Source organism: Saccopteryx leptura, chromosome X (assembly GCF_036850995.1).
Source record: "Saccopteryx leptura isolate mSacLep1 chromosome X, mSacLep1_pri_phased_curated, whole genome shotgun sequence".
Classification (NCBI taxonomy): domain Eukaryota; kingdom Metazoa; phylum Chordata; class Mammalia; order Chiroptera; family Emballonuridae; genus Saccopteryx; species Saccopteryx leptura.
Window position 1 is genome coordinate 81,839,181 of NC_089516.1, and position 11,487 is coordinate 81,850,667.

Below are 11,487 nucleotides of genomic sequence, written 5' to 3' on the forward strand. Positions count from 1 at the left end.
AGCTATTTTTAAAAGCTTGAAGAAAATTATATTAAGACTTTGGGGTAAGAAAAGGCTGTGTAGGCAATAGCCCAAAACCTAGAAAGCCTAAAGAAAAAGGGTGAGTGATATGACCACTTAAAAATACAGATTATCTTCAGGGAAAAACACCATTCACAGAATTAAATTAGGTAAGATAGGAATAGAAAGGTACACATCATGTATTTTAAGTGAAATAAAAGTTGTAAATCAGAACCATATATGGACTATGAGTTCATTTTTGGATTAAAATGTGAATATGTATTTCATTTATATTTGTACATGCACAGAACACATTATACTGGTAATAGTAGGTAACTGTAAAGACAAGTGAGATGAAGGCAGTTTTATGTTTTAATTTATATGTTTATCTGTTTTATTTTTAATAGCCATGAGTTACTTCTATGGCTTAAGGAAACACAATGAAGAAGTTTAAAATAGAACTCATTGTGCAAAGTAACCTCTCAGAAGGCTGACAACTCTCAAATCCATCTCAGACTGATAGTCATATGCTCAGTTGGAATGTACAACCCTGTCCACCAATGCATTGGCTAAAATAAGCCCCTCATCCCAAGACATTCATTTTTCTCCTTCCTGAGTTGGAACAAATATATCTGGAACTTTTATCAATAGTTTAAAAATAGGTAAAAAGCAATTCTAGAGTGTTACTAATATCTTCATACTCTCTCAATTATAACCACATCCAACTAAACAAATATGACTACATATGTGTGGCATATACTTATGGACATTTACAAGATATGATATTTATTTATTTATTTTTATTTTTATTTTTTTTACAGAGACAGAGAGAGTCAGAGAGAGAGGGACAGATAGGGACAGACAGACAGGAACGGAGAGAGATGAGAAGTATCAATCATCAGTTTTTTGTTGCGACACCTTAGTTGTCCATTGATTGCTTTCTCATATATGCTTTGACCGTGGGGCTACAGCAGAACGAGTAACCCCTTGCTCAAGCCAACGACCTTGGGTGCAAGCTGGTGAGCTTTGCTCAAACCAGATGAGCCCGTGCTCAAGCTGGCGACCTCAGGGTCTCGAACCTGGGTCCTCAGCATCCCAGTCCAGCGCTCTATCCACTGCGCCACTGACTGGTCAGGCCAAGATATGATATTTATAACTAAAGGTTTAACCTTTATACAAGAACAAAATCAATCAAAATTTACTGAACTTTCATAAGTGACATGGTGTAATTTTAATACTTCCAATTTTTTGCTACAGATTACATGAACCAACTTAACAAGAGGTGATAATTGATCAGGTTGTATTATAACTGATTATAAAGAATCATTCTCTAAGTCATTTTGAATGTTATGTCCAACTAAGACAGTTGAATATATAAAACATAGAATATTTATATTTTAAATATTGTTCATTTTATTTCTCTTGCCTACATCATTCATCTTTTCATGAATTCTTTATGAATCCATTCAATTCATTGTAAATGATGGAAGAAGAAAAAAATATTTTGTTTTATGGATTGATTTCATTATGTCCAGATTTTTATTATAGTTTTTTAAAAGAAATCCACAAAAATTAGCATGAACATAGCTAAGTCACATTTTAGCAAGCAAAAGACTGAAATAAAAATGGAAAAATAGGCTCTGGCAGGTTGGCTTAGTAGATAGAGCATTTGCCCCGCTTGCAGACATCCCAGGTTTGATCCCCGGTCAGGGCACACATGAGAAATGACCATCTGCTGCTCTTCCCCTCATTCTTCTCCATCTCTCTCTCTTCCCTTCTCAAAGCCAGTGGCTCGATAGGTTCGAGCATCGGCCTCAGGTGCTGAGGATAACTAGGATGATTTGAGCATCAGCAGCAGATAGGGGTTACTGGGTGGATCCTGGTCGGGGCAGATGCAGAAATCTATCTATCTCCTCTCCTCTCACTTTAAAAAAAATGGAAAAATAACTAAAGAGGTGACAAGTCATTTTGCTTGAGTTTCCAAAATTTTAATAACAAATTATCATTATTCAACAAACCCCCCCCCAAAAAAAAAGGGAGACTAATTAACAGGTAGAAGAGAATACATTGCAAATACTAGATATTCGTTGCTATAAAAGTGTACTTCTCAAACTCTGTATGAAAGTTAATTGATAATACATACTAATAATCATAAAACGACCACCCACTGATGTTCTGCCTTCAGCAAAGGGACACCAGGCAGACAAATGTATAATTATGTCCAGTGAGAAATGTGATCTAGCTCTTGAATACAAGTATTTTATTTTAGCAACAAGCAAATTCCCACAACAGACATGGATATAACAGGCTCTCCTACTTCTATGGCACTAACATCTAGCTAAGTCAGCTTGCCCTGATTTCCCAAGCACTAAATAAACAATCTTCTGATGATAATTTTGTTTCTGATGTAGAATGATCTCAAGAAGAGAATGTTCTGAGAAGCCAACACTAACACTCTTGTTCTCTACACGGTAATTATTTCTTATAGTAACATAAATTATCATCGTTTTTTATTTTCAAAAAAAAAATTCCACCCTATTTGATAACATGTCATGTTCTCTGTGAACTTTAAAATGCTCAATAATCAGAAGGCTTTATGCCCGAACAAGATGCTTTATTACACCTTCACTTTCAGTTTTTAAAATGTAAATGGTAAACAGGGCCAAAGAGTTACACTTAGCCCACTTTCAGTGGTGGATTGAATTACAAGTGCATGAACCTGTCAGGGTAAAGTTACTTTCTATTAAAGCTTCTTTCCCTCTTCACTCATTCTCCCTCCCCCATCCTTATCCCCAAACACAGCATTGCCTTGCCAACATTGTCCACTAACACAAGGCCTGAGATCCAGTGGAGAGTCAAGTGTGAAGTTATACCATTCTGAAAACAAATATCTGTTATTCTGCTTAACACCAACCCCACTGGACAGGTGTTTCAGTTCTGCGTCCCTGGACTGCTGCAAGATAGTTCTGGTGTAAAGGCAAGAAAGAGCCATAGTTTAAACAGAGGAACCAGAAGAAACCTTCAGCCTTGGATGTGATCTGAAATGTATATAAAGCCTGACCAGGCAGTGGCACAGTGGATAGGGCATCGGACTGGGATGCAGAAGACCCAGGTTCGAGACCTCGAGGTCTCTGGCTTGAGTGTGGGCTCATCTGGTTTGAGCAAAAGTCCACCAGCTTGAACCCAAGGTCGCTGGCTCCAGCAAGGGGTTACTCGGTCTGCTGAAGGCCCACGGTCAAGGCGCATATGAGAAAGCAATCAATGAACAACTAAGGTGTTGCAACGCGCAATGAAAAACTAATGATTGATGCTTCTCGTCTCTCTCCATTCCTGTCTGTCTGTCCCTGTCTATCCCTCTCTCTGACTCACTCTGTCTCTGTAAAAAAATAAATAATAAAATAAAATGCATATAAGGAGATATTACTGAAAATAATCATTCTTAGAAAAGCCATTCTTAAGGGAACTTAGGAAAGAAATTAACCGGAGACAGATATACAAAATTTGACTGAACCACATCAATTTGCTATACCTACACTTGGAATGTTTTTTTAAGGCAAACAAAATATGAATTAAAAAATAAAACTAGTTTCCTGAGGCCAAGAAATATTATGTTTCAGGTGGCAATTTATAAGAGACCTTTATTCCATCTTTATAAAATTGCCTTTGAACACATTTGACTGAAATAGACCCGCCTACTTTTCTAAAACCACTACATGAGAACAAAACCCAAATAGCAGGATAGCCTCTGAGTTTCTAAATTCCTCAGTTTTCCAGAACTGCCACCCTCTTTACAGAAAAGACACTACCTCTTCCTTGGTCCCAAGAGAGGCCACAATCATGGCCGCAGTCCTAAAACTGTGCCTTTCCCACAATGATTGAGAGTGGCCACCTCTCATGTGAAAGTATAGCATCATTTGGCTCAGCTGGCCTTGTGGCCTGTCTAAACCAGGAAGTCACACGTGTGTCTTACACAACACCTTGAAAAGTCCAGGTGATTTAGTTCCAAATAATACCAGGTGTGGGACATCAAAATACATGCAAGGCACATAGGGCTGTGCCATGTTAAGTCAACCGTATTTCCCTATGTATAAGACGCACGTTTTTGGAAAAATTTGGGGTTTAAAAACTGGGTGAATGGGCCCTGGCCAGTTGGCTCAGTGGTAGAACGTCAGCCTGGCGTGCAGAAGTCCCGGGTTCGATTCCCGGCCAGGGCACACAGGAGAAGCGCCCATCTGCTTCTCCACCCCTCCCCCTCTCCTTCCTCTCTGTCTCTCTCTTCCCTTCCTGCAGCCAAGGCTCTATTGGAGCAAAGATGGCTCCGGCGCTGGGGATGGCTCTGTGGTCTCTGCCTCAGGCGCTAGAGTGGCTCTGGTTGCAACATAGGGACGCCCCGGATGGGCAGCGTATCGCCCCCTGGTGGGCAGAGCGTCGCCCCCTGGTGGGCATGCTGGGTGGATCCTGGTCAGGCGCATGCGGGAGTCTGTCTGTCTCTCCCCGTTTCCAGCTTCAGAAAAATACAAAAAAACTAACAAACAAACAAACAAAAAACAAACAAAAAAAAAACTGGGTGAATGTGATATAGTGATTGTAGATTTTTTACTTGCATTTCCCAGTTTTTCATGCTTGTTTTTTTTTTTTTTAATTTTGGGCCCCCAAATTAAGGTGTATCTTATACATAGGAGCATCTTATACATGGGGAGATATGGTAATTCCTTCTCAGCCTCTGTTCAACAAGGATTCCAAAAACTCTTGGCATTCAGTCACACCCAAGGTCACTGTATTACCATGGCAACCACCATTATTATTCTGTATTAAACCTGCTGGTGTGTGACCTGGTGTCATGGGAATTAAATGTTCACTCCAACCAAGACAGAAACATAGAGATGGCTACCAATTATTTCCCACAAAGAGGAAATAAAGAAAAAAAAAGTTCAAGGAAAGGAGAGAGAAATAGAATGGGAAGAAAGGAGGGCAGGACACAAAAGTCCTACAAGAGCACTGTGTCACTGTCTCATGGTGGCTTTTTATTACTCAAAGTTCACCTCATTTCCCCCCCAAACATGAAAGTCACTCAGCATCCCAAGTTTAACATAACTTGATCTAAATATTTCTTAGATTTTCAAGCTACATATTTGGGTAAGGGGACAAGTTTGTTCTCACTGCCTCTATTTTCTCAAGTATCTCCAATGAATATCATCTAAGAGAAAAATAGAAAAACTTTAAATCGGGCTCTGAAAATTTATCTACAGTGTCCAATTTTACATATAGAGAGTATAATGGTGTATGGTTAGTAAAAGTGTATGGAATTATATACACTCAGTTTCAAACCTGTGTTTTTCTCCCCAGCTGCCACAGTCCCTTACATCGCTCTTTTTGCAGCCCTTCACTCTTAAATTCTGCACCCTCTCTCTGGGGATCACATTCGCTCCCATGTCTTTTTTTTTTTTTTTTTTTTGTATTTTTCTGAAGCTGGAAACGGGGAGAGACAGTCAGACAGACTCTCGCATGCGCCCGACCGGGATCCACCCGGCACGTCCACCAGGGGCAACGCTCTGCCCACCAGGGGGCGATGCTCTGCCCCTCCAGGGTGTTGCTCTGCCGCGACCAGAGCCACTCTAGCGCCTGGGGCAGAGGCCAAAGAGCCATCCCCAGCACCCGGGCCATCTTTGCTCCAATGGAGCCTTGGCTGCGGGAGGGGAAGAGAGAGACAGAGAGGAAGGAGGGGGGGGTGTGGAGAAGCAAATGGGCGCTTCTCCTATGTGCCCTGGCCGGGAATCGAACCCAGGTCCCCCGCATGCCAGGCTGACGCTCTACCGCTGAGCCAACCGGCCAGGGCCCTCATTCCCATGTCTTAATTATCATTCATCCTCTGGTGGCTTCTACATCTGTGTTTGCAGCCTTGTCTTCTCTCCTATGAGTGTCTGAAGAATACATTCAAATGATAAGATTTCTCCATATGGATGTCTCATAGGTACCTCAACCTCAATTTTAAGTGGATTAACTTTCCTCTCCTAAATCTTTTTCTCCTAACTAATAGAGCAAGAAAAATGTTAGTTCCCTTTCCCCTCAACCCACCCTTAAAACTGGTGTCAAATGAATCCCCACAGGTGCATGATTTGGTAGGCTCACCATGCCCAGCAATGTTAAGCCAATCAGTGGCTGGGTGTTTGTCTACTATAAAGAACATTAGAGTAAGTAAATGGAAACCTGGGGCTAAAACCAAATCGTAACTAAACAAAGGATTTTACCCTTTCCTGGCTTATATATAAAGCAGGATAACATCTCCAACCCAACTAAGAATATATTGTGGGAGTTACTGAGATCATGTCTGAGGAAACACTTTGAGTCTTTAGAAAAAAGAAATAAGAACTTAGAAATAAGAACTATTCCTTTGATAAATTATTTTAACAGTTGCCTTGCAGGAATGACAGAACTCTACATAGTAGTCACTTAATAAATGTTAACCTTTATTATTGTTATTTTTAAATGACACTGACACATGACAAAATGCCCCCAGCGAAACAAAGGTCAACCAAAAACAAACAAACAAAAAATTTAACCTTGTATTTTAGGAAATTAATGGTGTCTGCTTTTCTTAATTAACTGTTATGTGCCAGAATATTCTAAATATTTTGCATGTATTACTTCATTTAATCTTCTTGACAAACTTCATCTTCATTACTCACCTACCATTTCAGAGAGGAAACTTTAACCCATCTCATTTTTAATCTAAACACTATTTCCACTCACTACATGCTCCAATCACCTGCTTCATTCCACTTTCCTTTTGCAAAAATTTCCCCTCAAAATCAATATTCATTTTAGATAGATAAGAACACATCAATGATTAAAAAGTAAAAAGGTAAAAGATCACTCATTATCTTTTCACCCAAAGATAATCACTATTACTATTTGGGTGACTATAATTCAGTGTTTTTAGTGTCTACTTAAAAATGTTTTATTATTCTCAAAAAAGTGAAGTCATACTATGAATACCAAGATCTAACCTGCCTTCTTCACTTAACAATACATGATATCTTTTCCTGGTAATATGGATTAAAAACAACATATTTATCATACACATGTGAACATTCCTTAATTTATTTAACCAAGCCAATGTGCTAGACACTTGTTTCCAATTTTTACTATTTTAGACAGTGCTGGGATGCACAGCCTTGTACATGCAGTCTTTGGTCAATTTTTCTATTATTTTCTTAGGACAGAGTGTATATATATTTTAAGGCTTATGATATGTATTACAAAATGGCCTTCCACAAATCTTGTGCAGATGTAAATCCATTTCTACCACCAGGGTTTGAAAGGGTCCATTTTGCCACGCCCTCATGGACACTGCACAGTAGGTGAGAAAGAGACTTTTACATGAATTCTAATTATTTTTTCTAGTTAAAAATATTTAGTGGCTTTTTGTATTCAGTAGAATAATGTTGTAACAACTCTTCAAAAACTGGTTTCATCCAGCTTTCCAAATTTATTTACTTCCATTCCCTAAATGCTCCACTCTAAGCAGACTAGCTTCTTCACTATTATAGGAAGAAAGTTCTTATCTCCATGCCTTTCTCACATCAGTCTCCTCTCACTCCCCTCATGGGGTGCCCTAACTACTTGCCCTAGTCAGGATTCCTTTATAAATGGTCTTTTCCTCCATGAATCTGTAGTTGACTCCATCCTACTGAAGTCTCTGCTTCCTCTGTGCTCTGAGAATGCATATTTAACGATGAGTATAGGCTCCAGATAGTCTGTTATTTTGTTTGTATGTTTCTTATCTCTCCAACTAGATTATAAACAGAAGGGCAAGGATGGTTTATTTCTGTTTTCTTTTTTTTTCTCTTACCAGCATTAACACACAACTTTATTGATGATACACAAATGTAGTCAATGCAAATGGAAGAAGGGAGCTTACTTAGGACGAATTGGTTCACTGTCACTTATGCAGAAGAAATAGTAAAAATACTTCAATCTAGGCAGTGATATATAAAGCAACAAACATGTTTTCAGAACATGTAGTGACATTCATTCATCCAGTTTAGACCTAAAGACCAACTCGGATAAATATCAGCATTGATGATACAATATGATATTCATTACTCAAAATTGGTAGCTGAAAGGATTCCTTTAACCATATAAACAAGGTGGAGAAAAGGAATAGTTTACACTGTGTGTTGCTTCTAAACTACAAAATCAAGAAGTTATTCCTGGCTGTTTGGGAACATATGCTCAGCCAGTTTGGCCATAAATTTTCCAACTTTTACTTTCATCAAAAAATCATGTTGACTTTCTATCCCCAGAATCTTATCAGCACACACTTGAAAATCTTTTAAAAAGAAAAAAAGTGAACCTTCGCTGTGTTGATTCTGAGTAGGTTCATTTTCTTCCCATTTAAAATTGTCATTTATGTTCTCAAATACAATCAGAAGTTCCAGAATAATCTCTTTGTTCTCCTTCTTATCAAAGAGGGAACCCAGTGAAGATGGTACTTGGGCCCTGAGAAGGTCTCTAGTCATGGCTGGATTTTCAGCCAAATTCAAAAAGAGCTTCAATATCTGTAATTTGGTTTCTTCATTTCCTACTGAAAATAAACGGAAAAGGTCTGAAATGGAATTAGCAAGCATGTGCTGATACTCATTAGTAACAGTCATATTTGTAAGCAATCTTAGTCCAGCCAGCTGCACAGGTGAGTTCAAGCGAGAAGTGATTGTGTCATCACACACTTGATTCATGTATATCCTAAGCCTGCGCAGATTTTCAGTATTCACACTCAGGTTATTCAGGACAATTAAAGCCTTTTCTTTAACGATGGGATCCCGAGTATTGAGAATCTTTGCAACAATTGGGAGACCACCTAGATCACGAATAATATCTCTGTTAAATGCATAAGCAGCATTGTTACCCAGAGCAATTAAAGCTGCTTCAAGAATATAAGGCTTGTCAGCCATGTCAACCAAGCAAAGAACTTTTCGAAGCTCTTGAGGGGACAAAATAGTATCATCTGAGTTGGGGGAAGCCCGTTTCTGAATAGCCCGTCGAGCTCGGGTAGCCCTGGCCCTTGCTCTTGCCCTAGCTCTGGTCCCAGCCTCAGTCCCAATCCGGGCCCAAGGTGGGTACCATACTATACCCTTGCTCTCACTGTTTTCATCATCATCATCCGACCACTCATTGTATCTGGCCCCAGGGCAGTCTCCAGCATCATCCACATCCACAGGCCCACCCTCAGCCATGTTCTCTTTGTTCTGTTTTCTTCCCCGGGCCAGTCTATAAATGCAATAGCAGGCGCCAGCCCCAATCACCAGTCCCGCAGTCACCCAGACTACTTTCCTGGCGTAGCCCATGCAATCGTCCCTGACAGCAGCAGGGACCAAGGAACGGAGTAGTCACTCAGGCTTGGGGAGAACTATAGGCCTGGGTGCCGACCTGTGGAGGGTGATTGTCTTCAACCACTTCAAGGCCACAGTAGCTGATACTGGAGGTGAACCTAGAGGTGGAGAAAGAAAATGGGATTTGAGTTTCTTTTCTCTTTGTGTTCTATGCAGGGAGTTATGCAGAAGGACAGGAGAGTAGTAAATAAGTACTTGGTAGAAAATGTAGATTGTTAATAAACTTTCTTTACTCTCCTCATTTCACCTTCCACCTACCCTTCCCAGTCCACCACCTCCCCAAGCCTAAATAAAAGCAATGGATCCCATAGTCTCTACAGGGGTCCCAGCCACCCCAACCCCAGGTGTCCTCAAGAGTGGCACACTTGCACTAACCTCCTCCAGACAGGCAGTTTACCTCTTCTTCCCTCTCCTAGAGTTGCGTCACGGCCAAACAACCCTTGAGATCTGCAGAGAGACCAGAACCAGTGAGAACTGAGGATTTGGTTGATTGACTGTTCATTCCTTGCTTTCCTGATTCACTATTCAGGCTGTCAGATTTGTTTAAAACCTCTCCATACCATCCAAAACATGCACATGCCTGCCCCTTCCCTAGCCTGAAATGGGAGGGATGTTAGGGAAATAAGGTAGGATTGGGTGAGCCTGTCCAACCACAGCCAATTTCCAACCCCTCTCCCATTCCAGTCAGCCCCCACGCCTACACCGACCTCTACCGATCACACCCGATCCGATCCGATCCGAGGAAACCTCCCCCCTCTCTTCAAGTGGTGCCACCTGCTACAGCAGACCTGCAGGATGACAGATCGAAAACATGGGGACTAAGTACTGTTGAGAGAGGAGGATTTTGAACAAACTATCTGATAGGTATTCCTTTTGTTATTCTCCTCCACCTCATCCCTCTCCCTCACCGGCGACACACACACACACACACACACACACACACACACACACACACACACCCCGCCTGCCATTTCACCACAGCTCCAGGAGTGCTACAAACATACTCAGACTTAGACTTAACCTAGATTATTGTCATCTCTTGTTTCTCCCCACCCCCAACACCGTCTCTCTTAGGGTCGGTCCCCGTATGGTCTTACCTTCAAATCGACCTTCACCGATCAGGATTAATTTCCTTCCTCTTCACTTGCCTGCCGTAATGCCACAAAGTACGGAAAGACGGGCAACCTGGGAGAGACTCAGACCTACTAAACACAGAGCCATAGGAAGACACAGCGCAGTCAGAAAGACGGGAAACAGCAGCTACCGAGTGTTCAATGGACAGACCAGTCCCCGGAATGTGAAATTCTTTCCTAATTCGGAGGCCCGGTTGTCAAAGGTTTCCCACTCCTATTATCCCTCTCAGGGTTCTGCTGTCACATCACGGTGCACCCCCACCTCACCCCCCACGCCCAACCTTTCCCGGTTGCCACTGTTCTATAAGACTGGGGGCCACAGCTCCCTTTTCCGGATTACGGTCTCGGCTCCCAGCAAATTCCCACTTTCTGATCTCTGGGCTGCTCCCCAAACACCTCCCTGCTCACCATTTCGCAGCATCGAAATGGGCTGCAGGCGGGACAAATATCCTGGAAAGCGAGTGGAAAAGACGACGTAGGTTGCCTCAGGACCCGCGACGGTCTCCGCCCTATCGCCTAGGACCACCCCCACTTTATGGACTATCTCAGGCACTGACCTGCCGGTGTTCAAGACAATTTCCTTCTCCTACTTATTTCTTCTTCCACAGGCCTGCTCTCCCTCAAGGCAGTGGGGAGCTGGTACTCAGACGGAACAACGACCAGTACAAGAAGGTCTTCTGCACACGTCAGCTCTTGGTCACGTGAGATATACGTCATCCACCAACTCTCTAATTTCCCCTCCCACCAGCAGTGCGGCAGAAGAGAACCCGCCCCCCTTCATTCCCTCCCACATACCAGGCCTTGCTACTCTTTCTTCTTCACTAATCCCATCTCCCTGTAGTTGTGTTTGCCTTCCTCTGATTGCCAGAAGCAGACAGAATTTTCCCCTGGGGATACTGGCCACTTGTACTTTTTGAAAAATTTACTTCTTCCTTCTCTAAGCTCCTGGGACAGAAACTTCT

At 41.7% G+C, this 11,487-nt stretch overlaps 1 protein-coding gene across 4 annotated transcripts; it reads right to left on the reverse strand.

Annotated features, from left to right (window-relative positions):
- Positions 1–6,446: 6,446 nt before the first annotated feature.
- Positions 6,447–11,217, reverse strand: ARMCX3 (armadillo repeat containing X-linked 3). 4 transcript variants are annotated; one of them, XM_066356543.1, is made up of 6 exons: positions 11,083–11,209; positions 10,934–10,975; positions 10,490–10,597; positions 10,100–10,180; positions 9,768–9,839; positions 6,447–9,490 (listed from the first exon to the last, which is right to left on the reverse strand). In XM_066356543.1, exon 6 carries the CDS (start codon positions 9,345–9,347, stop codon positions 8,208–8,210), a length of 1,140 nt encoding a protein of 379 aa, XP_066212640.1. In that variant the 5' UTR covers positions 9,348–9,490; positions 9,768–9,839; positions 10,100–10,180; positions 10,490–10,597; positions 10,934–10,975; positions 11,083–11,209; the 3' UTR covers positions 6,447–8,207. The 4 variants fall into 4 exon arrangements, with proteins under 4 accessions (XP_066212640.1, XP_066212638.1, XP_066212641.1 ...); XM_066356541.1 differs by lacking the exon at positions 10,934–10,975 and having other exon boundaries at positions 11,083–11,217; XM_066356544.1 differs by lacking the exon at positions 10,934–10,975 and having other exon boundaries at positions 10,490–10,577; positions 11,083–11,216.
- Between the last annotated feature and the right edge of the window lie 270 nt (positions 11,218–11,487).